The sequence below is a fragment of the Notolabrus celidotus genome, chromosome 7, assembly GCF_009762535.1.
Source record: "Notolabrus celidotus isolate fNotCel1 chromosome 7, fNotCel1.pri, whole genome shotgun sequence".
Classification (NCBI taxonomy): Eukaryota; Metazoa; Chordata; class Actinopteri; order Labriformes; family Labridae; genus Notolabrus; species Notolabrus celidotus.
In genome coordinates this window covers 24,259,291-24,286,851 of record NC_048278.1, presented here as the reverse complement: position 1 = coordinate 24,286,851, position 27,561 = coordinate 24,259,291, and the positions used below count along the sequence as shown (strand labels likewise).

Sequence of the window (27,561 nt, the reverse complement as noted above, 5' to 3'; positions counted from 1 at the left end):
ATTCAAGTACATACAATTCAAAAACACTGAAATCAATAGAGCAAGTATTGAGGTCAAACAATGCAAATATGAGAAAACCATTTCATAGAGGCCTACATGGTTTACTTTGTAAAATATAGCACGAAGATCATTAAAGGCTAAGCTGAAAAAATTATATTTCCAGTCAATTTAACAACAATAACTCTACCGGGGTTTGTTGTTTTGCCGTTACTAAAGCTGCTCAGTCATGGTTGGATGGTGACTTTGAAGCTTTTAATATTCTTCATATTCTGTGCAGTGGTTAGTTTGCAGATAGTGAAACAAGCTAGTTGTTTATTTGTCTTACACGGCGTCAACTTTCCAACATAGTTTGGGGGACGGGGACGGGCATTTCAAGCAAAAATACTATTAGATAGTCACCAGGAACTTTTCACCGATTATTGGAATAGTCCGTCCCCCCCCCCCCTTGCAGACATAAAAAGAGAGACAACCATTTAATGACTGTGCAAAGATTTGTCCAAAACCAGCTTCTCTGTTAAATACTTTCAACACACACATTTCGATTAAACACAGAGCTGAGTTACACATCCTGACCAAAATGTATCTAATCACTTCCTGGTCCCAGCTAGTTCAACGTAAGGATTTAATGCCTTTAGCTAGTTGTAAATTGAATATCAGGGAGTCATACTGACTATCCGTGCAGTACAGTGAGAGCTGTAATCGAGGAGTGTGTGAAAGCAGTCCAAGTCACAGCCAGTACATGGTGTCCAGTCCATACAGACTCTTCTTACACTACTGCTGCATTAAGTTGGATTGTTGTTTACTGATGTAAAGTTCAGCTGTCCCTCTGAACGATTGACATAAATAAATATGTTGAGTTTACACTCTCACACTCAAGGAACAGAATCCCTGTGCCAATTTCTTTATGCAACAGCCCAGTCGAGATGCCTCAACATACATTTGGTATGCATTTGATAGGTGGCACAATCGTGATTGGTTGGCCGTATGTTTTGCTGAGTGGCTGACAACAGAGGTTTGATGTAAGCAAGGGCCTGCTGTGAGCTTGTTATGTCAAGAGCCACTGAGGCTCTAAAGGCTCAAGTGGGTTAATTGTACAGCAACACAGCATTTAAAGGTGACATATCACGCTTTTTTCATCAATATATATTGGTCTAAGAGGTCCCCAAAACATGTCTTTAAAGTTTATGCTCAAAAAAACACTATGAAATCAGATTTTGGCATGCCTGAAAACCCCTCTTCTTCAGTCCTCATCAGAACACTCTGTTTTCCCTCTGACCACGCCCCCTCCGGAAGTGGATGTGCCTCGGCTCTCCAGCACGTTGACCTAATGTTTACATGTTGGCTGAATATACACGGCTGCTCAGAGATCGCGTTACTTCAACCCTCTGAATCTGATCCAGAATCTGATCCTGACGGAGAGGCGCCTGTAGCAGGACCTTTCTGAACGATTGGTCATAGATTTAGTGTTTCTTGTTGTTTTATTTATCAGTATGTAGACGTGTGTCTTGGTACACAGCTACGAACATGTAGCTATGTGGCTATGCTAACTAGCGCTAGCACTTATCCATGATAAATAAAAATCATCCACTAGATCTTCAAATCTGCAGACGTGGGGAGTCAAACCGACCTCTGCCAGAAAGGAAGCAGGACCTTTTATGAAGGATTGGTCACAGATTTAGTGTTTCTTGTTGTTTTATTTGTCAGTATGTCGATGTGTGTCTTGGTACACAGCTACGAACATGTAGCTATGTGGCTATGCTAACTAGCGCTAGCACTTATCCATGATAAATAAAAATCATCCACTAGATCTTCAAATCTGCAGACGTGGGGAGTAAACCCGACCTCTGCCAGAAAGGCAGCGGGACCTTTTCTGAAGGATTGTTCACAGATTCTGTGTTTCTTGTTGTTTTATTTGTCAGTATGTTGACGTGTGTCTTGGTACACAGCTACAGCTACGACATGTAGCTATGTAGCTATGCTAACTAGCGCTAGCACTTATCCATAATAAATAAAAATCATCCACTAGATCTTCAAATCTGCAGACTTGGTGAGTAAAACCGACCTTTGTGTTTATTAAGACAGCCTACAACTAGCATGCCTCCCTCCTAAGCTCCTTGTTACCACACATTTGTGCAGGTAATGAAAAACGGGGGAGGGATTCAGTATTATTTTATACAGTCTATGGACTGAACAAGCTCCGAGCTCTGACTCCGTGACAGACCGGATATTGTTGTGACGTAACAAAAACACAGAAGTCTGAAACGGCTCGTTTCACACACATTTACAGAAAGGTGTAGAAATCAAAACAGGGGCAGAATGGATTTTTTTCATTCTCGGGGGGTTTGTAGACATGCCAGGGACACATATTTCAGGTAAAGAACCATTAAAAAGTCAATTTTGCATGATATGTCACCCTTAATATATATATATATACTTTTTTCCTTGGTGATGTTTTTGTTCAATGTCATTGTTCAATGTCAGCCATAAAAGCACCCTCTGATATGAGGCCACTGAGGAAATGAAGTTTTGGTTTTAGGTGTTGTCAACTGTTTGGTGATTCTCATGAATTTTGTGACAGGATATTGTTCTTCCCCTGTGTTTTATCAGATATGCTAATACAGCATTTGTAAATATTTCTTTCAGCTCAAGGAATGTGTTGAGAGAACAGGCTCAAACCACATGGAGACATTTCAGAAAGGGTAAGCTCCCAAAAACCTCAACTTGATCCCTCTACAGTTTTAAAACAAATTCATTCCACATGGTGAATTTCCCTTTCTCTTTCCTACACAGAAAGTCAAAGCACCTGTTACCTGTTTGTTTTTATGCTGATAAGCTACCGGCTGCCACCGGCATGTTATCTTTAGAAATCCGTTTTGCATGTTGTAATGTTTATAACACACACACTGTCTGATAAAGGAAGACAAAGATAGACTTGTGTGTCTGTCCAAACTGAGTTGGCTTTCACAGCTTTCCTACTAAATGAAAAACTGGAAAGCACCTTCTTTTGTTCATCATGAGCTGATGTGATCAGAGCTTCTTTGCTGAAGTGGTTTCTCTTTCTGGTTTTCAGGAATGACATTTCAAGAAAAGATATCCTCACCTCCTCACCTCTTCCTCCACCTCAGGTATGTTCAAATGTATAATTCCTTTACCATGAGTGTCGGTCTTTTCTGTTAGCTTCCAAATTCTGTTTCAGCTTTACTCCTTCCTCCTCCTTCCTGACACAGTGAATCTACTCTGCCAAACAAGTGCCACTGTTCAAAAGTAGAGCATCAGATTTCAGGGAGATGGATTTGGAAGAAAGGGGAGGACTGAATATTTCATATTGATGCTGGTTTGGTACTGACAGAAATGTGTCAGCAGAGCCAAGTAAGAAAAAGTGCCAAGCTCCAACAGCATCAAATGGCTTTCTCAGATTGAACCTTTTTACTTCAGACAGTCTCTTGTGTATTTTACAATTTAAGACAGACCTCTAAGACGAGATTAGTGGGAGAGTTTTTTTATAATTCTGACCATTTAACACACACCAGTCGGCCAAAACATTATGAACACGGAGAGGGGAATCAGGGTATCATTGATGTTCTTTTTTGAGTGGTACCTGTCAGAAGGTGTTATATGTTAGGCTGCAAATGAACCTTTTGTCCTCAAAGTTAATGTGTTTGAAGCAAAAAAATGGACAAGTGTAAGGATGTGAACAACTTCGACATGAACCACGCTATGAAAGCTCTTGTGTGGTGTTCCCAGCCTGCAGTGGTCAGTACTTACTAAAAGTGATTCAAAGAAGGGAAACTGTTGAACTAGGATCATGGGCAACAAGCTTCACTGATGCATGTGCTGAGTAAAGGCTGGCTTATGTGGTCTGATCCAACAGAAGATGTACTGGAGCTCAAACTGAAAAAGTTAATCCTGGTTCTCATATAAAGGTGCCAGAACTAGGGCTGGGCAATTCATCAAAATTATTTACAACTGACTCTTATCTAAAAAATTATATTAATGCTTCATCTGTGTGTTTCTTTCTTTCTTTAAATCACAAAGATATGCACTCTGTCATTAGATCATTCCCCTCATACAAGAAAAATAACAAATACAAAATAATTATTCATGAATCTTGATGAAGGTAAAATGTTAAATTAATCATGGCATTGATTTCAGACCATATCGACCTGCACTAGCCCAGACAATCAGTGTATCACAGTTCATTGTGTATGGGGCTGTGTAGCTGCAGACTGGTTGGAGTGTCCATGTGGACCTCAGAAAATGTTCTTGTGTCTGCGCTGAAAAACAAGAACAGTATTGTATCAATACTGACACTCAGTACTATCTAAGCACTCTATGCAATATTTATTTGTTTGTTTGTTTCATTATAAAGGGACCATGTACAATGTTATTCATATATATTGTCATTTGATGCGTTGGACCTTGGCATGTCCCAATCAAAACATCACATAGTTATAAGACATCAGTAGAACTAAGCAGTACAATACAAACACAGAGGCACCTACCCCCCCCCCCCCCCCCCCCCCCCCCCCCCCCCCCACACACACACACACACACACACACACACACACCTGATATTAAATCAGTGGTTACAGATAGGACACAATAAAGGCATCAGTCAGAATATCAAAGAAACACAAGTTAGGATCAGAAACTTGTGGATTTAAAGTTATGAAAATACAGAATTGAATAAGATCAAGTGAAGAGCAGTGAGATGTAAGTGTCTTTATAACAACAGATATTGTTTTGACCAGCACCTTGTTAATTAACCTTCTCAACTCCATGTTGTTGCTTAACTCACAAGTGCTTTTTAACACTACCACAGTTGATAAGTTAAAAAGAAACTCCTCTGCAGTTCCACAGAAACTTATACTTTTGACCAAAGGGAGATTTTGAATAAAGGGGATATTCCCATTGGGTTTTTTTTTCAGTGGTACTTTAGTCTCCTGTTCAAAAACATTGTGGAAAGGTAGCACCTTTGATTGTGTTCATGTGACTGTGAGCAGAAGGAAACAAGTCACCTTCTCCATCTGCTCATCTCCAGTTATAATCTGGACCAGCACCAAGGAACAGAATCATGCAGCACTGCACCAATATGGTGAATCTCCTTCTAAGCAGTCCAGATGGATTTCAGTGGCAGCTCAGGCTACAGCTCTGAACCTCCACCAACACCACACTGTGCCACACTGAGTGGCCATCTGGAGCCGGCGTGGTGCCACAGCCTCTCTGCTGCTCACTAAAGCCCGGGTTACAACTCCAGAATCACATAGACATGATGACCTCTTCACCTGCAGCTGGTTTGTTCATATGTTTTTTAAATACACGCAGCTTAACTTATGTTTACCTGCTGTCAATCTGAAACACAAAACACTTTGGTAATTTGGCAGAAGTGTACTTTTCTCTCTTTTAATTTCTTAACATTACATACCATGTGTTTTTAATCTAGACGCTGGTTGGCCAAAATGAGGCAAAGTAGTCAAGTCCAATTTAAAATCATATAATGTTAAAAATGAGAAAAAGGAAATAAAATGCAGATTAGAGGGCAGTGTTAAGTACAATCTGCCTACTGAGTCATTAAAAGTTAACACAGGTAAAAATACTCTCTTCATTTAACATCTATTATGAGAAATAAAGTCTTAGTGTCACATATGGCAATATGTTCATGTGTGTCTTCTTTTAGCACGAGTATCAGTAAACCATTAGCACATGACTCCATTAGAATGTCATGTATCTTCAAATAAAGATATTAGGAAGTGATGGTTGGCTGCTACACTGATATGTCAACTAGAAACTAACATAATCATCATGGTTTATTTTTATTTAGCAGATTAATTTTTTCAGTTAAACGAGTCAATACTTTATTTGTAAGCTCAGAGAAACACTCACGATGGCAGAAGCAGCATCCAATGTTCTGGACACGTGCATATGTGGCGTGCCACGGCTAACTTCACACAGCAGTCCCTCTGTGGGCTTTGATACTTGATGAGTGATTTTTTTCTCATGATAGTAATGCGTGTGGATGCAAGTGTGTGTGCATGCGAGTGTGTGTGCGCGCAAGTGAGCGTGAAGATGGTTTAAAATGAGAAGTGTTCAGAGAGCTCTAATAGATAGTGTGGGAGAGCATGAAAACAAAGCTATCAGACAGCAAGCTTATGTCGGGCCAAATCCTCTGTTTAGTCGGTGCATGTGTTTGTGTGTGTGTGTGTGTGTGTGTGTGTGTGTGTGTGTGTGTGTGTGTGTGTCTGTGGTTGTGTGTTTGTGTGTGTTCAAGGTTATAGTCTTGTCTGTGTGCAAGCTCAGCAAAATGCCCTTTAAATTCCAAATAGTGTTTGTTTGTACACTATCTGTAAGCCCCCCAAAACACAGCTCAATCATCATCTATTGCACCCCCCACCTCCAACAAAGTACACACACACACACACACACACACACACACACACACACCACACACACACACACACACACACACACACACACACACACACACACACACACACACACACACACACAGTAGCTCTGTGTATCCCCTCCTCCTTTGCACCAGCTGGACCTCACATGATGATGTAATCATGGTTTGAGTGTGTTTGACTGAACACAGTGGCTGATGTTCTAGGGAACAAAATGCCGCGTATGAGCATGTGTGTGTGTGCGTGCATGTACCTTTGAATTAAATGCGAACACAGCGGGATCATAGTAACATCTGTGCTCCTGTTAATCCCCTGCGTTTCTGCTCAGAGCATCTTAAAGTGGAGGAACATTGTACTCTCCACAGCAATACCTACCAGCAGTGATTCTGCTTGTGATTATTGATTGCAGATTGATTTAAGGGGCATAATCTAATCATCAGGTCTTTCATCAAACTGTCTTTAATGATTGAATTTGCATATAAAAGGATACAACAACAAAAGTGCAGCTTGATGAAGAGGAAAATGTTCGAATAATGTGACGAGCTGTAGTTCAGTTGCTCTTCACTCACAACATCTTTACCTCAGAGACTCCTGACATTACATAACATTCGTTCAGGAGACCCTTCTGTTGCAAGCTTAATGAGTCCATACTTTAATTGCATGATTAGCATCAGCTGTGCTGCAAACACTTAAGATGATGACACAAAGTAGAGTAATTAACATGGATCAAGTAAAGAAAGAAGAACACACAAGCTGGTAATTAAAGTTTTCCTAAGATCAAAAACTTTATGGTGAAACTTTCTGATGAGAGACTTCAAAACTAAGTGTCATTATACATAATGAACTACAGTATGCTGTCAGGATGAGCTGCTCTGAATTATTCCAAAAAGAAGCACACTACCAATTAGTTACTTGCACACATAAAGCTTGCAACTTCTTAAAAACCTTGGGGGCAGTAGTTTTTTCATCTCAAAGTTTACATTATCTAGCACCACACCTCTGCTCCTATAACAGGCCTTTTTACATAACAATGTTTTGACATTTCTTATAAGAGGAAGCACAGGGGTGAATAGTAAAAATAAGGATGTCTCAACTACATTTGCCTGCATTAGTTTCAGGGTCCTGTTATTCTTCATGCTCACTCACAGTGACTGAGACTCACTAGGAGAGCTGAGAGCCTTCATTGATATTAAAAGTAACACTTGTGCTGTTCACACTATGACAGGTGAAAAGGTCTGCTATAAAAAATGCTGATATTGTGAGTTTTTTAACCTATCGATATGTTATATGTAGAGAACAATTATTAATATTCATACCGCATACAATGACACACTAGACCTTTGTTCCTGATGTCTCCCTCATGTGTACTCTCATCATTTTGTGTTCATAGTTCTGAAGTGTTATTGATGCGTTTGAGTGATGGAGGATTTGTTTGTTTGCTCCCTGGGTTTTAGAGTTGGTATCACTGAGCATATCATTTCTCTGAATATTCTTGGATAAGACCTTGGCTTTGAAGGTGCAGCATGTACTGGGGGGGGGGGGGTCTGTACTCCAAAACAGTTACGGTAAAGAGTACTCGATGGAAATTTCCGCTCTAAGTGATCACTGTCCTCACGCTCTCCACTCACTAACACCGCTTTATATTCTTCGAGATTTACATCATATCAAATGTATTTCCTATGAAACAGCTGAAGAGACTTGATAAGTCCTTGTTTTTTGGCCTTGTGCTGTTCTCTTCAGCACATGAACACAAAAACACAAACACACCTGAGACTAATTATGCTGTTCCACTGTAATCTCACATAAACCTGCCAACAAAAACAACTCAGTATGATGGACAATAAAAAACACAAAACAAGGGGCTGTTGTAACGAGATTCGAGTGCACCCCTTCCTGTAAGCCGTCTGTAGCATTTATGAGGTCTAGTTGCAGTGTGTCTTGATCTGTTTCACCTAAAAATAGCTTGGTCCCACGCCCAGACAGAGGAAATGGGACCCCACAGGCTTAGAGCTAAGTGATCCAGGGGCACGCTCTAAATGAATGACCAGCCAGGTATGCTGTCCTCCCAAATGATTCACATCACAGTACAGCACAATTACACAGCGTTGGTTGTGGTTAAAAGCACAGAAGAGTTGAGAAAAGTTTTGGATACGAAATGAGGGAGGGGAAACCTGTTGGATGACTTTAAACATATGAAGTTTTCATGTGAAATATCTCTGCTATGAGCTACGTGTTGGCCTGCGGAGAGACTAAGTTGGAGAATAAAATCACCCAGTCAGCCTACGTGTGTATGCACACAATCTGCGTGTGCTTTTTCTTGTCCTCACCTCCCTCCCTCCCTTTCCCTCTAAAACCCCTCCCTTCTGTTCTTGCTGCTGTGAAACAAACAAGTCCAGAGCGGAGCTGGGGTGGGGAAGATATGCATGTCAGGAAGGAGAGAAAGCAAACCGAACTACTGTGAGAGAGAAGGGAGAGAAAACAAGAGAGGGAAGAAGGAGGAAAGGAGGGAGGGGTGAAGGATTCCAGTGGGTGAGAGACGAGGCGGAGCCAATTCACTCCAGCTCTCTCTCACACAGCCGAAGGCTTATGGGCGGATGTTTTGGCCACAGAGGCAGCCAATGGTTAGCAGGGAGCAGCCCCCTCCGTTAGGGCAGGGCCAGTCGGAGGGAGTGTGTGGCTCAACTTAAAGAGTGTGTTCGCAGACTGCCTGCTGTCGTTGAGCACTCTTTTCTTTTCTCTCATGGTTGTTCAGACACTAAGGATGAAGATCCAGGAGTCGCCCATCACTTGTGACATAGGGAGGGTTGGCAGCAGTGGAGAGGTGCGAGGCTCGGACTCCGACTGCGAGAAGACGAGCTGTGAGGATGTTCCCCGACTGGACCTGACAGCACTGACTGAGGACAACAACTGGGGAGGTGAGTCTAGGCCAGCCTGCTGTTGTTTTTCATGCTTTTATTGTACTCCCACATGCAAATCTTCCTTTTTGATAGGCCTTATTATTATTTCTGGAATATACACTTTTTCACATGAACAAGCCCAGACAACACTCTCTCCACCCAACTCTGCACATGGGTGTCTGGGTAGCAGCTGCACACCTTCTGCTTCCTCTCCTCCTCCTCCTCCTCCTCCTCCTCCTCCTCCCCCTGATGTAGCTCCTTCTGCTTCCCCTGTAGGATTTAATAGTAAAAGATCCTCTTAAGTTCTCTAGCTGCCTATATCTGGAGGGGAAACACACTGGAGACACGCTTGTTTGCTCAGCTCACGAGATAAGACAGCACTGCAGCCAGCTAGTTGTTTTGTTGCAGCTGAATTAGACCACATGGGAACCTTGAGTGCTGTATGAATCTCTCCAGAGAAAATATGAGCCGAGTTAAGAGCTCCTCCTTTGCTTTTGTTTAAAGAACAAACTGCATGTTTTTTTACCAGGATTTATCAGTGATTTGGCAAAGTCTGGCTCTGGATTATTCCCAATCTCAGCTGCTGCTGTAATTCCCAGTGAAAATCAATCATTAAAGGGAAAGTTTTAATGGTGATAACAGTGTAGCAGCCAACACACAGCAAAAAACTTGGCTTACATCTGCAGAATTCATTGACCATGGTTGAAATAGTCACACTCGTGCTCCATTTAATAAAGGTCACGTTTGCTCTGTCACCCCAGGGATAGTGATGTTAGAGGGATCCGTGCACATGCGTTCAGGGGCAGCTTTGCACAAGATCAAATTTAATGTTGTATGCCATGTTATTTTATTGATGCTGGCTTATCAAGGGTAATTTTGAATGCAGTGTTTGCAGAAATAGTCACGAGTGGCACTCTATTCACGTGTCGCTCCCTCCCCGTGTTTGCTATCAGACCTATTTGAGTTTATAATTCAAGTGTTTGTTTATGCAGGGTTAGCGTTTGGTTAGAAAGGAAATCGTGCACAGTGACCATGCACCTAACACTGTGATTGTTTTGTTAGGACGTTGCGACACAGCAGAGGTGGGTGGAGGTTTCTGTGTCGAACGATGAAAGTTGAATGTTTTGCTTCCCTGTAAACTGGAATGATAACCAACAGGTTTATTCCTCCAGAGAAATACAGTTAAAGGGCTTGTTGCAGCGTGTACTTCCATCTGCACGCTTCAATTGTTTATTTTAACTTGCCCCACCAACACCACCACTGTTTCCTGTTTATTGTGGAAGCCAGTGCAATAAATCTGTCAGCTTCAACTGGCTCAAGTTTGGGGCAGTCGCAGATTATTGCATGTTTTGTGGGGCTCTCTAGTGGCCAAATGTGATACATAAAAAATGCAGGTTTCCAGAGGTTGTTATTGTTGCTGTGCACGCTTTGCTCCATGAGGGAAGACATCTCAAGCAGTTAAACAATGTGGCAGAGTCAACACAATGTTTGGTTATTCTGCAGCAAGATCTGATGAAACTTCATTTACTCAGAGATGAATTGTTGAGCAGCAATTTCAGCATTTCAATTTCAGTTATTAATAATTCATGTTGCAAATAAAAGAAGTCCCAAATAAGCTCACAGCCAGAACAACAACAACAAGGTTCACTGTAAGGATCTAAATCTTAGATTGCTTCCTGGAGGGTGAAAGGTGTGGTTTAGTGTTATTGCGTCTGTGGTAATTCTGATTGTGTGTGCTTGTAATTAAGATGCTATTTCCTAGAGAGGGGATGTAGCAGGGGTTTGTTGGACAGTTTGTGCAGGAAATTTAGAATCCAGGTGGCTGATAACAATACAGACACATTTTTTTTAGATCACTGGGCCAATGTTTTCATTCTTGGCTTCTCTCTTAAACCTCCTTCCTGTACACTCTGTCCTGAATTCACAACTGAGCTCATGGCAGCAGGGACGCCACAGGGAGGCTGCATGATTGGCTGTGACAGGCCATACAGTATCTCCTTTAGGTGCATGAGATGGGGAACACATCAGACCCTCTGAAGCATACGAGTGATAGAGATAGTCCGAACTACTATTGTGCATGCTTACTCTTCACAGAGCCACAGAGGGATTTTATGTTCTGGTGAAACGATCCAAGATAAATAAGCAGTTAATAAAGCAGTGTAAATGTTATAAATACTGTCAGGATGATACGTGCATACTGTACAGAAGGTGTAATACTGGACAAATGGGCTTGTTGATGGATGAGGGCAGTAGGCAATGGTGCGGGACCTTTGTCCTAGTACAATTTGTGCCAGCGCCTGTCATGGTGACCCGATATTTCCCGCTGATCTGCCCTCGCATGTGTGCTGGCACTGACAGAAAGAAATAGTTCATGAGCTAATAAAGTTCAGGGAGATGCTTGTTTTGTTTGTTTTTTATTTCTCATTTTGGTGTTTTTCCACCTCTGTGTCTTTGTTTCACTGTCTTCACCTTTTCACTTCATTTTCTCCCTTCTTTTCTTCTTTTAGATTCTCCATTCTTTAGCACACCCTTCCTTGATTTCAAAAGCATTTTCCAACACAGTTTTTGTGATGGTAAGTGTGACGGTACATCGCAGTCAGTGCTGACTTGCTTCACTGTAAATAACATGTCTGAGAGAAAGAAAGAAAAGGTTGTGTGAATGACCTTTTCCCCCTGCATGACAACATGCTCGAATGATCTGGAACATTGTGGCTGAGCGTTGCGCACACAACAACCTTTAGCCAAATGGCAAACTGGCATGCTTTTTGTTTCATTAGTCCACTTAATCCTGAACCATCAGCAAGAGGTTGATTTAAGGGATTAATTTCAGATGCTGGCCGGCTACACCTCGCTGCACTCTGAGCAAGATAATAGAGCTAAAGGGAAGACGCTCACCTGCCGCTGAGAGCGAGCTCTAACATGCCAGAGAGTGGCTACTTGACAAACTGCACGTACCTTTAAGCTCAGGAAGTCCTCTGGGACAAGAGCTGGAATTCGAGCTACGTTTCTTCTCGTACGCACACACTCACCCTAGCTAAGAAAAATATGCATGTGCACTTTAAAACTGGGCATGCATATTTTCTCGGGTGATTCATGACACCTTGAATGTTTACACAGACGGTTGGTTTCCTTCTCAGATTGTTTTTGCTCCCTTCATTTCTTCTCCCCGTGTAACAACTCCTCTGTGTATCTCTACCGTCTCCTGACACCTGATGCTGCCTTTCTCCCTGTTTCTCTGAAATCTGCATTATTGTTTCCACACACTTTCTGTACACCTCTTTAACAGTGAACTCTCTCAAACGACCTGCTCTGTCTAGCCTCTCTCTCTCACGTGCTTGGACAGACATTGAGCAGGTTTATCTCTCACCAGGCAGAGTGGAAACTTTAACACAAAACTCACATCACTGTGCATCTCAGCAGGGGTCGTGCCCTGACATTATCCTTTGAGAGGCAGGCATTATTAATAGCCTGGGATTGTCAGGGGTATCTGCATGGCTATTTTCACCAGACATAATTATTGCCAGAGTGGAGACTGTAACCAGCATGGGACACACAGAGAGAGAGGGGGGTAGGCGTGTCTTCCCACAGCTTCAGAACAACATCTGCAACTGTCGAGCCACACCAGAGAAAAGTTTCATCATGTCCAGTTTACGTAAATAAGGCCAGAGAGAGTTGAAATGAATGTTAGGAGAGAGAAAAATAACTAACAAGAGCTGATCTGCTAAAACAAGAACTTTTTATCTGACTTTTCCAGAAATATATGAAGTTATTTTAATGTTTTTTAATCTAAGACTTTTGGGGAAAAAACAAGAGGCAGGAATACATTTAGGATGTGGTCCAAAGTTGGAAGAACTTTGGATTTTGGACTCTTTGGGGCCAAAAAACCATTTAAAGAACATACTTTGAGGCATTTTGAAACTACAATGGATGTTTTTACCTCTTTTTGTTGTTGTTGTTGTTGTTGTTGTTGTTGTTGTTGTTGTTGTTGTTGTTGTTGTTTTCACTTTTGGAGAAAACAATTTAATTGATTTTATTGAGTATATAATAATCTGCAGAACAAATCAGTATTTACAGCTAAAAGATGAAAATGAATCAGTTTGTAAAATCTTTGTAGTGAAACAAACTTTTGAATATTAAAGGTACTTTATTAATCCCCAGGGGGGAAATTAAATTTTTTCACTCGTGCTATTTTTTGGACATGCTACACACACAGTTTAGGTTATTTCTAGTTTAAAATAACCTGAATAAGTCTGATAAAGGACATGAGGGGATTCCGACTCAATAAGCAGATTTGATATTGGATTAAAATCAAATTTCTGTTAAGCTCCACCTGTAGATGAGACCAAGTTTGATCCTGTTATTCTGTGGCTGCCGAGCTCTTCGGGATGTAATGGTGTTTCTGTTGTCTCTGTACAAAAGACACGTGATGTATTTGTCTGCTGACCAGCATGCAACACAAGATCCCCTGACACACCTGTCCTTGTTTGCACATCTCCTGTTTACTTTCACTGTGGAACAAGCAAAATGTCCCAATTTAACCCAAAGCTTTTGTTTGTTTGTTTGTTCCTCAGACCCTGTGCCGGCGTACTCACTGCAGAGGGAGAGCATGGACCGCGAGGAAGCCCGACTGTCCCCTCACGCAGGAGGGCGTCTCATCCGCCAGCTACTGGAGGAGGACAGCGACCCCATGCTGTCCCCTCGTTTCTACGCCTACGGACAGTGCCAGCAGTACCTGGATGACACTGAAGTGCCTCCATCGCCACCAAACTCACACTCGTTTGCCAGGTAAGCACTCGACTTGGTTGTGTTTGCAGAGAGAGAAGAAGGAGCTGCCTGTGATATTAATAACATCGTGTGTCCTTACAGTCGCAGACGGAGTTCTTCTCTTGGCTCATGTGATGATGAGAAAGAGGAGCTGACGTCTGCCCAGCTTACAAAGCGGATTCATATACTGAAGAAGAAGATCCACAGGTACGAGGAGAGGTTCGAAGAGGAGCGCAAATACAGGGTAAGTGCAGATAATGTTTGATTTAATGAATTATAGTCACAAACTGAGTGTTGCTTTATTTTAAAATACATGTCTTCTTTTTTTTCATCCAGCCCTCTCACAGTGATAAAGCTGCAAACCCAGAAGTGCTGAGGTGGATGAACGAACTGGCCAAGCTTCGCAAAGACCTAAAAGGTGAGACACAGTCATGAAAACTCTGCTCAACACCCAGCTAATAAACTCGTGAACAACCATAAACTAATCCTCCCCAATTTCTCCAGAACACAAGTTGTTGAAGTCCGAGGAGGATCTGCCACCTCTGACCCGCCAGCGCAGCAACACTCTTCCTAAAAGCTTCGGCTCTCAGCTAGAGAGGAAAACGCAGCAGGAGAAAGTCCCGAAGCCCACGGTGGAGAGCAGCCTGGAGACGATTCAGAAGAAGCTGCAAGAGAAGAGGGAGGAGGTGAACCGGCCTGAGGACATCAAGGTAAATCAGGAACACCTCTCACACGATTGAGGATGTTTTAAATAAAACATAGACAGACATATCCAGCAAATGGATATTACGTGTTAGATAAACTGCATCAATTATACAGCAGTTAGGAAGGCTTCAATTAATTATGTTACTGCAATATTTGTGTTAAAAGAAGTAACAGTGTCGCAGCACTGAATGCTTAGTTTGGATTGTTTTGTCTCACTGTCGGCTCCCTTCTTCTAACAGGATATGACACGGGAGCAGATTGGAGCTGAGAAAGTCGCCCTGCAGAAAGCTCTCCTTTACTACGAGAGTATTCACGGCCGACCAGTAAGTCGTCTTCTTACTCCTCTTCTTCAAACTAACACCACAGAAACATGAAGTCTGACCCCCCCAAAACTTAAGATATATCTCCCTGTCAGCCATGTTGGCCCAAACTAGAAAAATCCAGTTAGCTGTTGGAGTGTGACCCAGATTTCAAGTGAAGGGTGAATAATGTCTGAGCCCAGAGTGTGTGTATCTGGAGAGTCTGTTAGCCAAAAAAACAAAAGGAAGGATGTTCTTCTCATTTGTTGACTTTTTTTTTATGTGTTTATCTTAATTGGAAACAGATTTTGTATACAGACTTTTTAAAAACAACTGCAAAAATTGGATCATTAAAGAAACTGGCACACACATTTTATTGTCAGACCAAATCCAGCTTCAGATCTCTTTAGTATTTTAGTATATCAGGAAGTGTAGTTGACCTCCCGTCCCTCCTCAAGCTGCGTTCCTCTGCGGTTTGTGGTTATTGATCTTCACACTCTAGAGGAGTTGTGGGCTGGACTGGGATGGCTGTCATCTTGCGTTTATGTCACTGTTGTAGTGAGTCAGTCTGCAGGGGGACAGAGGAAGAAACGAAAGAAGAGAAAGAAGCTAACACTGCTAACAAGATGCATTTCTCTTCCTTCTATTTTAGGTCACGAAGAGTGAGAGACAAATCATGAAACCTCTGTACGACAGATATCGCCTGGTGAAGCAGATCCTGATAAGAGCCTCCACCATCCCCGTCATTGTAAGTCCCACTTCTTAACCTTTGTTTTTTTTCCCCCTCCACAGCTGTCCTCTTTGACGAGCATGTGGCAGAGATCACGTCAGTATCAGATTGGTGCAGACACTTAATCCTCAGCCCATGTTGGCTTTAGCTCCTGCTGTGGGAAACCTGTGCGGTGGCTGCCGCGCCACAGACGTGTGATCCACCTTTTGGGCTCTTAGTCCATCTTTAGCGGCTCAGGGAGTCCTCGGGTCACAAGGGAGCTCACAGGTGACAGATTGAGTTCACAGGACATGACATCAGCTGAGTGCAGCACAGGGTCAGAAATGTAAGGTATTGACATTTGAGGTATAATCTCTAGTTTTATAACACAAACAGAAGAACAGAGGGAAACAACAATCAGTTAATGCTTCCTTGTTGCATTAATAGTTGCATAAAATAATTTAGTCTATAGGTTGATGCGTTCCCTATTACCTTGTGTAGTCAACAAATAACATTTTTGTTATGTAATATATGATCTGCATTAAGTTTGTTATATAAAGCAGCTCTAATCCCCATGATGCAAATTGAAGTGATTCCCCACAACAGAAATAATGCTGTAGTTCTTCGTAGAATTATGTGGAATAAATGAGTCAAATGAAGCATCAGTACATGCTGAATTTTCCAGTGGAAGGTCTTCCTGCTGCCGCCTTGGTGGAAAATAACATCACCGCTACACTTTTGGATAATTTCACTCTAAAAAAAAGAAAAAAGCCCCTGTTGGTAGACAAATCCAAAGTAAAATGCATTTTGTGTCAAGCAGAATTAAAATATCACCAAGTTTGAGTGTGAGCTTCAAGTTTGAGCTACCACCTGCAAGCTAAGCATACAGGTGCAGCTACTCAGACTAAAGGCCAACTTTCACCAGATCCTTCTACGGTCCGTCTCCGATCTGTCACGGCACCGGATCTGATAGGTTTCTATTCTGGTCAATGTGTTAACCCCCACTGGATCCGCTCCGTTGCGTTCCAGCTGTGTCTCTGATCCAGCAGGTCGGAACGCAACGGATCAGCTACGCAAGACTTCTGTTTTTGCTGGATGCAACGCATCAATTAAGCACAGAGCAGATGGAGTGGGACAGGAAGTCAGGCACCAAAACAAAATAAAAACCTGGTTAATTTTCAGAATAAAACACTGTGTTATCGTTAGATAGTTTTTTAACTAACTATGACAAAAAAATGTAATTTTGAGCAGAGGCAGACCTGGAGTCAACAGGTCACAGGTTTTCAGAGGCTGATAAAGACAACATGGAGGAGGAGTGGAGGAGGAGAATCCTTGATTCAGTGATTGCCGTGGTAAAACCTCGGTCACATGACTCCAGCTGTCTGGCGGTCCTGCTCCGTGCTGCGTTCCGAAGACGCAACCGGTGGGTGTCGACGGATGAGAGAGCACGGAGCCGGACCGCAGTGGATCGGAGACGGACTGGACACGGATCTGGTGGAAGTCCCGTGTAATGTTTGGAAGCATTGCGTCACAAAAGACAGCAGGGCACTATACGAACTGGAACTCCTTAAAAGTGAAAATGCTGTTGCATTAACAGGGGGGTCATTGGACGTCAATGAGTAATCAAAATGATCTTGGAACAACTGGGCAGCATATTGACATTGATGGATATTTGCAAATACACTCCTACATATTTCATTACCTGTAACAGTGTTAGCCTTTAAAGAAAATTAATAAATAAATAAACACTGTAACAAGCACTTTGAAGTTGTTTTCAGCCTCTATGTCCTGGTTTCAGACCACACCGGTGTAGCAGTGCAGCATTTATTTGACATAATAACAAATCTAAAGGATCTAATTTGTACACATTCTTGTAACAAAATAAGCAGATATGGTGTTGTTTGGTTCCTGGAATGCCACCCAATTGAAAAAAACTGTCAACTAAACCTAGTTTTGGGCCCCATTCAGGGTGCTGACTGTGCTCATTTTAAACAAATGGTGGTACAGTTTCTTCAAATCTGTGTTATTTGGATGTCTATAATTCATCAAGATGAAACATAAAGGGTACATCTGGTGAATACTTGAAGGCAGACTGTTGCACTTCACTTTGCCCTGCTGTAAACACCACAGTGTCAGCGTGGTTAACGCCTCCTTCTTAACCATCACCACAGGGTTCTCCCTCCAGCAAGCGCAGAGGTCCCCTCCTTCAGCCCATTATCGAGGGCGAAACAGCTCTTTTCTTCGATGACATCAAGGTGAAGAGCTGCTGCTGCTGCTGCTGCTTGAATAATCATTTGACAGCTTCTCCCACCCCCACCCTCTCCCTTATATAACTACCATTTACCCCTCTAATGAACCTGATTGCTGCCTGTTGATTGGCTGGTTGCCTGTTTCTTGCCACCAGCAGTTGTAGAGAAGAAGAAGAATCAGTAGCGGCCTGGTTCTGTGTTTTTTGGAATCAGTGTGTGATGATTTTTGATCCAAATGTGTGAGCAGTGTACGTTATATTTACAGGATAATTCTGGTTTACACAGCTTAGGTCCCTCTCTTTACAGTGTAAGGTTTTTTTTCCTACAGTAATATTATTAATATACTTGTTAGGTTTTTGGGGGTCAAGTAACACACTGGTTGCAAAAGAGTCAGATATGTGAGACATGCAGACAGTCAGAAAGAAATAAAATAAACCTTCATGCTCATCAAATTTATTACGGAGAAAACAAAATACATTTTAATAAAAAAATAATAATCTGTTTATTCAAAATTAAGCAACTGATTTAACATAATAGCAAGAGGTCAGTAGTAGCTGGCCAACAAGAAGGAGGAGAAGTGACGGTCAAAGCTACCATTATATGACTAAAGTTGTGATAAACCAGAATGATCCTTCAGTCGTGTTCAAAAGACAAACTATAATCAAACTAATTTGTTTGCTCTGTGCATTTTGCAGTAAATTCAGAGTGTTTCTTTGGTTCTTGGCTGACAAAGTTTGTCCTCAGTGGTCTGTGTGTCTTCCTCTTGACCTCCTTCTACACATACTAATGGGTTAACTCATGAATCACAAACTGGGATGTGGTTGTGAGTTTTGCTGCTGTAACATTATCATTTATGACCATTGATGACTAACACTGCACGACCATCTCACACAGCAGTGTTTGAGCCTGGAGGCCTGTCGACAGCATCAGCTTTTTTCGATTAACGCAGAGATGGATGTGGATACATTTTTTTTAACATGTTTGTGCTCCTGCAGGAGGAGGAGGATGGCTCAGAGGATGATGGAGAAACAAAGAACCAGTTCATGGTGACCGTGAGGCCTGACGTCAGTGTGCTCGGCTTCCTGGACCACATGGACGAGGAGGTGGACGGTTTCATTTCACCCGTGGACGAACTTTCACCTTCTAAGAACACGATGGACATGAGGCTGTCTAACCTACACGCAGCCACCACGTAAGTCACTGTAAAGACATGAGAACTAACTGTTTTAAGAAGTAGGGGAGAACGGGGTTGGTTGTCACACTTTTTACTGTTTTGATGATTGCTCATCATCAAAACATCTTTCAATAGTCATTGCTACATTAAATTGAAGCTTAAGGTGTTGGCTTGAAATGTGTATCCCTCTCATTTTCCAACTCATTGTAACAAAGAGGCAATTAACTATCAAAGACACTCTGACACATTGTCACAACCAACCCCATCATGGGGATGGTTGTCACACACTATGGGGTTGGTTGTCACAATGGTATTTCAATGGGAAAAATCTTAAAAAAGGCAAGAAGGCAGAACTAAATTTGAAAGTTTAATTGCACTTACAAGTGATAGGCCTACATAAATGAATGCATTTTAACATAAAATGAGCAAGGAACATGAACAGGAAACACATCTTTAGGCCAGCCTATATAACAACATAAGGAACAAAACAAATAGGCCTAACAATAACGGCCGACTCAACTAGGCTACATGCAGTCACTGTCTGAGTTACAGTGATGGCAAATGTAGGGTCTGCATACTCCAACTAATTTCACCATGTATGATTTTCCCAACATTGCTAGCAAAAAATTCCAGTTGGGGTTGGTCGTCACATTCTCTTTGGGGTTGGTTGTCACATGTAACAACCAACCCCAAAGAGAATGTGACGACCAACCCCAACTGGAATTTTTTGCTAGCATCAAGGCTAACAACCATCTAACAATTAGTTAGCTAGCTAATAACAATCTAAACTATAGCTTTCCCCTCACACTTTGTAAGGGTAACACTTTTGTTTTGTTATAAACCCATCGTTTAAAAGCCTAGAAGAAAATTACTGAGGAGCTGAATTTTTGCAATTTGACATGAAAAACACGAAAAGTCCTCTCACCTCAAGTTCAGCTGTCTTACTCCAGAGAAGACTATGTAGGTGAGCTCTGATCCTAATTCTGGAAATGTCCATACCCCAATTTGAGAGACAGTGTGCTCTGGTGGCGAGATATAACGAGTGTGCCAACCAACCTGTGTGACAACCAACCCTGTTCTCCCCTACAGTATTGAAGTGTCACTTGGAGTTTTATTTTGGGGCTCTTTTTACTTCAATCTCTATTAATTGCAGAGGCAAATACAATACTTAGACCATAATAAACCTAAAAATAACTGAATTACTTTGAACTGAGGTACTGAAGTATTTGTGCTCGCTCTCTTACAGGCAGGAACTTGTGGAGCAGCTCCAGGAGACTCGAGAGGAGAAGAAGAGACTTCGCAAGAACCTGAAAGAGTTCGAGGACCAGTTCTTTAGACAGAATGGAAGGTAAAAGACAGATTGCATAAGAGAAATAGAGAGAGGAACATAAAATTGTTTTTCCACCACTGAACTAGCCTCAATTTCTTGTTTGTTGTCTTGTTCCCATAGAAACGTGCAGAAAGAGGACCGCTCCCCGCTGGCAGTGGAGTACAGTGAATACAAGCATGTCAAAGCCAAACTGCGGCTGCTAGAAGTCCTCATCAGCAAAAGAGACTCTTCCAAGTTCATCTGAGAAGGAATAAAAAAGACTTGTGAAAGGACTGATGCTGAGTCTGTCGGGGAAATCATCAGAAGTTTTCTTCATGTTACCGTCTCTGCCAGCTGAGGCTCACCTTCACAAGAGGACTTTGATTTTCTCCAGACTCAAGCAAAGACGCACATAAGCAACCTGAATCACACTTTTACTGCTTATAATTTATTTCTTCCCTTTTGAATGTTATCACACAGAAAAGTTATTTTCTCACACTTCACCTGTAGAAGTCTTAAAAACACCTTGTAAGTAAACTAATAGGTATGAAATTATTGACATTTTTAAGGAAGGATTTCGTGATTGAGATTTATGTGTATTTTTTTAAGGGAGATGTTACTATTTGTATAACTTCAGTCAGCTTAACAGTATTGACTAAATAGTTTTGTTTATTTCACTTCTGACCATTATGAAATGTGTCTGAAATATTCTAATATTGCTTCTATAGAAGTTAAACTACATTTGTGCTCACTTAAACGAGTGGTTCCTAGTTTTAATACAACCCAAAGACTCAGAGTAAAAACAGCAAACCAAAATATTCATCATCATATTCAATTTAACAGCTTATTCTCCTGATCACTGGTACTTTCTGAGGCATTTACTGTGTATTTAGTGCTTTCTTCTCCTCTTCACTCCATGTGAAATAAGCTATTTCTTGTTGGAATCACTGGTATGCTTGTGCTCACTGATGGAATATTGATATGGACGATTGTGAGATGACTCTGGAGGATAGAAATGCTCAGAGTTTCTGTCTTGTTCTTTCAAGAAGCTTCTATCTTCTTTCTTTTTTTTAATGTAAAAACAGATCAGTGTGGATGTTTACGTTTCTGTGAGCAAGTATGTTTCCTTTCCTTTCTCCAAAATGGATGATTATCAGTGTGTATTTCGTTTTGACTGAATGTAAACACTGGCAAGGCTTAATGGATTTTGAGTGTGTACATTTTAGTACATAATTTGTAATTATGTTTGTATTTTGTACATATTGAATGTACATAATGAATGAAATCATATTTTTACTGAGCTTTTGAGCTGGGTGTTTGTTCTTGTGCAGAACTCAATAGGGACACTTCATCTACATTATAATGCGCAGTATAACTTCAGACAACTATCACAATGATTTAACAACTTTTGAATTATGCAACCACAAAAACACATTGCAAAGGTCCTTTTACATAGTTTTGTTTTAATTAAAAAGTTGCCTAGAACAGAGAGATATGTGTAGATTTCAGACAAATATGCAAATCACATTTTCTGTAGCACATCGAAAGGTGCAAAAGTCAAGGGCTGCACAAATCTTTGCATAGGACTAAACTCTGCAGGGGAAAAAAAATCTGTTTAATCAGACCAATATTGACTGAACATGTAGAATGTGTGTGTACATGCAGTATCGAGCTAAGCAAGAGGATAAACCATCGTAAGAAACCTCTCAGAGGAGTCCAGTGTTTAAGACATTTAGAAGAACAGCCTAGAGTTATCATCAATACAATACTGGGCTATTTCAGGTTGTTATTGCTAAATGGGTGTCAGTGTGTGACCTGCTAACCAGGACACGTTAACTGTCTAACATAACTGTCATGTATGAAATATATAAAAATATAGATAAATGCCAGACAATTTCACACAGTTCACACAGATGCACGACCTAATTAAACATTTTTCTGGATTAGAGGGTTTCACTGTAGGAATAAATGCAGTATTACTTGATTTTATAAGTTTTGAAACAAGTGATATGACAGATACAGTTTACAGCCCATAATGTGTAATATGCACTTACAATGTCATCCTGCCAAAAATTTCAAAATTTAAATATCTGCAACTTTAGAATAATCTAGTTACAATAGTTATAATTATTCAAATGAATGATAGTTTTAAATGACAACTTGGAGCGCGGTTATTAGCTTCCTGTTAGCTAGCTACATGTGAAGCTATAGCTAGCAGTTAGCTTAGCCAAACTAAGAACTGGAAACAGCTGGTCTTGCCCTGACTAGCAGCTCGGCTGTCAACAACATTTATATCTTTTCATTTAATGTCGAAAAACGAATTGTGAAAATGACATTAGGACCCATTTCCAGGTTCAGGTACCAGGCCGCACTTGGCTCTGGCATCACTGAGTTTGAAGGTGATGTTGTACTTCATTTGGTAACCTACAATATTTTGTGAACTGTATGTCCACCACAATTAAAACTGGGCCAGACTTTTTACCTAGCCAGCAGACCACCAGAAAGCTAATTATCTGTACTCCATGTCTCTGTATGTTAGACTTTAAAATGAGTCACATCTCTATGCTCTCACTCAAAAACATGCACACAGAACACAACCACTAAGACTTAGAAAGTCAACTCTTCATGTAGGTTTTGCTGAAGAAGGCAACACTGTTGAATGCAGGTTCAAGACAAAGTCAGCTGTTGTATTGTTACCACAGCCAAAAAGGAAAGAGAGATGCGAATAATATTACCCACATTTAATCCTGCACACCTCTACCTGGTTCTCCTCCATTGTCTTTTAGTTCAGGCAGAGGACATGCTGGTGTCCAGATTTAAAAGGATCAGCAGGACAAACACTCCCCAAGATTATATTCAAAGTGCTATTTACATACATATATATACACACTGTATATTTTGTCAAAATATAACCACTCTATTTAATAAATTAAAAGTAACAAAAAACTGATATATTGTTTCAAGGTAACAACATATTTCTTTAACAGTGAAAAATAGAATTTAAGGAGCTAAATATAAAAAAACAGAAAAGACAAAAAATTAAGGAAGCAAACACCCAAATGAGACTTTTTTCAACCTTCTCTGGCTTTTGATTTAGGTCCCCATGTTTAAATGATCCCAGATAGTTATTTTTCCTTTAAACAGAGAATAATATAAAACAAATATTCATACAGAAGCCTTTAAAATATTTTCCAAATGCTCTTAAGAAGTTTGGAAACTTAGCCCAATACAATGACAACAATGATACTCTGCATTTACATAGATAGACCTTTCAGATTTAAGATGCTTAACAATCCTGTAAGAGCATATAAAGAGAGCGACCTCCCCCTTACGCTCTTTTGACACTGACATGGTGGTGTATTGCTGTTAAAGTGCATTAAACTGCTACAGGTCTCCCGTCCTCAGACCAGGCTGAAGCCCTCATACTGCTCCACAGCCTGGGTGAGGCGGCGGCGCAGGATGTCTTTGGTCTGATAGCGGGGCATGTCGAGCAGGTTGTAGCAGGTGTGGGCCACTGGCAGGTAGTGCTCCTCCGCTGTGGTGGACTGGATGACAATACGCAGGCTCTCCATGCCATGGATGGGAATACGGTCACTGCCAGTCAGGAACACTATAAATACAGACAGCAGAGGAGTTAGGATTAACTACAACTTCAATTCCCCAAAAGTTGGGACACTTTATAGTGTTGATACAAAAAGAATTGGATGGTTTGCAAATTACTTAAACCATATATTTAATTGGAAATAGTGCAAAGACAACATATCAAATGTTAAAACTGAAAAATTTTATTGTTTGAGGAAAATAACTGTGTTCTTTTATGTCAATAGGATCTTATTATTTTTATGTTCCTTTATATGCTAAGCCACTATAGAAGATAGCACCTACTGAACCCTCTTGGTTAAGGTTTGTGTGTGGGTGTGGGGGTGGGGAGGGGGTGGGATTATTTATAATAAACAGATGTGTGTCATATATATATATATATATATACCGCTGTTTTGTTTTTGTAAAATACAAATTGAAAGTCATAAAACAAAAAGAAAATAACTGTGTTCCTGTCCTCTGTAGAGCAGAGCACACTGCGTCCATGATTTCCAAAACGGATGTCATTATTGATTCATCAGACCACAGGACAGTTTCCACTTCGCCTCAGTCTATCCTAAACACCCTCTGGGCCCAGAGAAGTCACAGGGGTTCCTGGATCATGTTTATATATTGTGTTCTCTTCCCATGGTATAGTTATAATCTAAATAAATGAATACTAAAATGAAACATAACTTCCTTGTAGAGGATAAAGCAGGATATGCTTCATTGGGGGGAAGATGTGCAGACTGGGAACTGTGTTTGATTCCAAACTGAAGTTCGATGTCAACATAGCGTCTATTGTCAAAAGATGCCAGCAAAGGATTTAACTGCTGAGGAAGCTGAACTCTTTTAATATTAGTAAGAGGATTTTAAGTAACTTTTATTGTTCTTTTATTGAAAGCCTTTTAACCTTTTCTTTTATCTGCTGGTTCGAGGACTTACCTATCAAAGAGAAGAACAGCCTGCAGAGCATTGTAAAAGTATGCTCCAAGATCACAGGAGTTAAACAGAGAGACTTGTGTTCCCTCTGGGAAAACCAGGTGCTGAAGAAAGCGGAAAACATTATTGGCCAGCCATTGCATGTCCTTTTTACCGAGTTTGTGCTGATGCCTTCAGCTCACCGTTTCTATGCACCCTTGAGGAGAACTAATCGGTATTCAAAGTTTTTTATCCCGTCTGCTATCAGGCTTTTAAACTCAGACTGCAGTCTTTTTAGTCATTTTAAATAACATTGGTATGACAAGAGATTATATTGTCTTTTAATCGTTGTCGTATTTTACTGTTATTCATTTATTACATTAATTTATTGCTGTCCTCCACAGACCTTCTAGTCCCATGTACAGACCTGGTGCTTGACTTGTGACTTGTAGCATGTATATATATGATGGATGTGTAGTAGATGTTAAATGTTGTATGGTTGTTGTATGGTAAGCTATAAATGAATTGCCCTTCTTGGGATCAATAAAGTTGTCTGAATCTGAATCTGAATTGAACAACTATCATGTGACAAGTTGCAATCCAGCCTCTTGTCCAAATATTGTCACTTGTTAGTAATCCAATCAATTATTGAATAATTATTGAATAGATTCCTGTGACTATTGAATAGTATTTTTATTTGAAATGCTCATCCTTACTTCAAGTGAATACAAATTGTTTTATTCCTCCTAAAGATCTCAGTTCTTCTTTGCCTAACATCCAGCACTCTACTGCAGTGTTTTTGAGATGTGTGACGGTCAGAGCGTGAGAACTGAACTGGCATTCGGATGAAGTGATGAGGCATTTAAATTCTTACATAAGAACTGCTTCTTCTTCTCCAGAGCGAACTCATGGAAAACCTCCCAGAACAATCTGATTGTTGGATGAGTGGCTGTGAATTCCCCTTTGTAAACAGCATTCTGCAAAGAGAAGACGTGACGATGAAAAGATTTCCCTTAAGTGTGTGAAGAACATTAAAAATGATCATCAAATCACCACAGGCACAGGTTTTTAAACCCTACACTGACCTTCTCCATCTCCTCCCAGTTATAGTTGTTGTTGCCGACCACCATGGCCATCAACTCAGACGGCTGGAACAGTGACAAGATTTCTCCCCCACACACCTTCAGGAAGCCTGAAGAAAAGGCCGAGTACTGCTCGCTCACAGAGTCTGAGAACACATAGCGCAGGTAGGCCTCCACAAACTCTTTCCTGAAACACACATACACAAGTTGTGTACACATTTAACATCATTAATTTGATCTGCAGTCAGCAAGGAAATAATTAATTCAGACATGTAAACACCCTTCCTCCTCCATTGTGTTGTTCATCAACAACCTCTTCATGCAGCCTGGAGTTTGTTTACACCTCAGTGACGTCTAAGTCAGGGGTTGCTCAGGTAGATTAAACAATAATCTCTTCAGCCCTACTGTGACCTGGGAAAACCCACACCGGTTTATCTCACATCTGAGAAAACCTTCACTACAGAAAAATATATGTTATGCAGTGAAAACATCCAAAATATTTCCATTAGATGTTATGCTGTAGCCATGAAAAATGGTGAAACTTATGAGTTTAAATAAACTTTATTATATATCATTTAGCATCAGTAAGGTGTTAAAACAAGTGGTCACTGATTAATAAAAAAAACCCAGTTATTAGAATTTAATTATATGTAAAAATTCATTGCAACGTTATTATTCAATTCAGTAACAAAGCCAATTAGAAGCCAAGGATAACATGAAAATTCAAGGTGGGCGCCTGTAACAGACCTGTTTTCATCAAAATCTCCATAAAATTTGGATACATGTTCTAGTATTCTGTATAAGACAGTCCTTTTATTTTTGAAACCTCAGGTAAATTTTACCAAACTGTTGTTAAGGAGATCCTGTTCTTGAGCTCCATTCACCACTCATAAATGTAGCTCCCAAAGTCCTACAATTACACACATCGCATGTTTACGCACATTTCATGGGTGCAATGCAATCAAAAAAAACATTAACAAGCAAAAGATAATAAACCTGTTTACTCACTCAACGCCACAAGAACTTTTTCAGAATCAGAATCAGTTTATTGTCACTTCCAAGTACACGCATTAGCAAACATTGATACAAAATAATTGTTAATTCTATTCCCATGGATTTTTTATCATATTCTCGAATGTTGTATCATAATTTTCTCATGGACATTTTTCACCTTTGGTTGTGTTGTAGGGGAGAACGGGGTTGGTTGTCACACGGGTTGGTTGGCAAACTCGTTATATCTCGCCACCAGAGGGCACTGTCTCTCAAATCGGGGTATGGACATTTCCAGAATTAGGATCAGAGCTCACCTACATAGCCTTCTCTGGAGTAAGACAGCTGAACTTGAGGTGAGAGGACTTTTTATGTTTTTCATGTTTTTCAAGTATTCAGCTCCTCAGTATTTTTCTTCTAGGCTTTTAAACGATGGGTTATAACAAGTGTTACCCTTACAAAGTGTGAGGGGAAAGCTA

General features: G+C 40.8%; 2 protein-coding genes across 8 annotated transcripts in view; one reads left to right on the top strand and one right to left on the bottom strand.

The window, feature by feature from the left end:
• fam13a (family with sequence similarity 13 member A) overlaps positions 1–21,818 on the top strand; it is a 62,899-nt gene extending 41,081 nt beyond the window's left edge. For 3 of the 6 annotated variants that reach the window (XM_034688696.1, XM_034688697.1, XM_034688699.1), the window contains 13 exons: positions 2,644–2,699; positions 3,071–3,125; positions 9,157–9,319; positions 13,873–14,086; positions 14,168–14,309; positions 14,402–14,483; positions 14,570–14,775; positions 15,010–15,093; positions 15,722–15,817; positions 17,950–18,033; positions 19,023–19,219; positions 20,448–20,549; positions 20,652–21,818. In XM_034688696.1, the coding sequence (XP_034544587.1) occupies positions 2,644–2,699; positions 3,071–3,125; positions 9,157–9,319; positions 13,873–14,086; positions 14,168–14,309; positions 14,402–14,483; positions 14,570–14,775; positions 15,010–15,093; positions 15,722–15,817; positions 17,950–18,033; positions 19,023–19,219; positions 20,448–20,549; positions 20,652–20,775 (1,605 nt within the window). In that variant the 3' untranslated portion in view covers positions 20,776–21,818. The remainder of the gene's footprint in view (positions 1–2,643; positions 2,700–3,070; positions 3,126–9,156; positions 9,320–13,872; positions 14,087–14,167; positions 14,310–14,401; positions 14,484–14,569; positions 14,776–15,009; positions 15,094–15,721; positions 15,818–17,949; positions 18,034–19,022; positions 19,220–20,447; positions 20,550–20,651) is intronic. The other 3 variants (XM_034688698.1, XM_034688701.1, XM_034688700.1) reach the window with 1 other exon arrangement.
• A 135-nt stretch (positions 21,819–21,953) lies between these two features.
• Positions 21,954–27,561, bottom strand: part of herc3 (HECT and RLD domain containing E3 ubiquitin protein ligase 3) — a 28,666-nt gene continuing 23,058 nt past the window's right edge. For both annotated transcript variants that reach the window (XM_034688703.1, XM_034688704.1), the window contains exons 23-25: positions 26,096–26,279; positions 25,885–25,987; positions 21,954–24,120 (exon numbers count right to left, since the gene is read on the bottom strand). In XM_034688703.1, the coding sequence (XP_034544594.1) occupies positions 23,912–24,120; positions 25,885–25,987; positions 26,096–26,279 (496 nt within the window). In that variant the 3' untranslated portion in view covers positions 21,954–23,911. The remainder of the gene's footprint in view (positions 24,121–25,884; positions 25,988–26,095; positions 26,280–27,561) is intronic.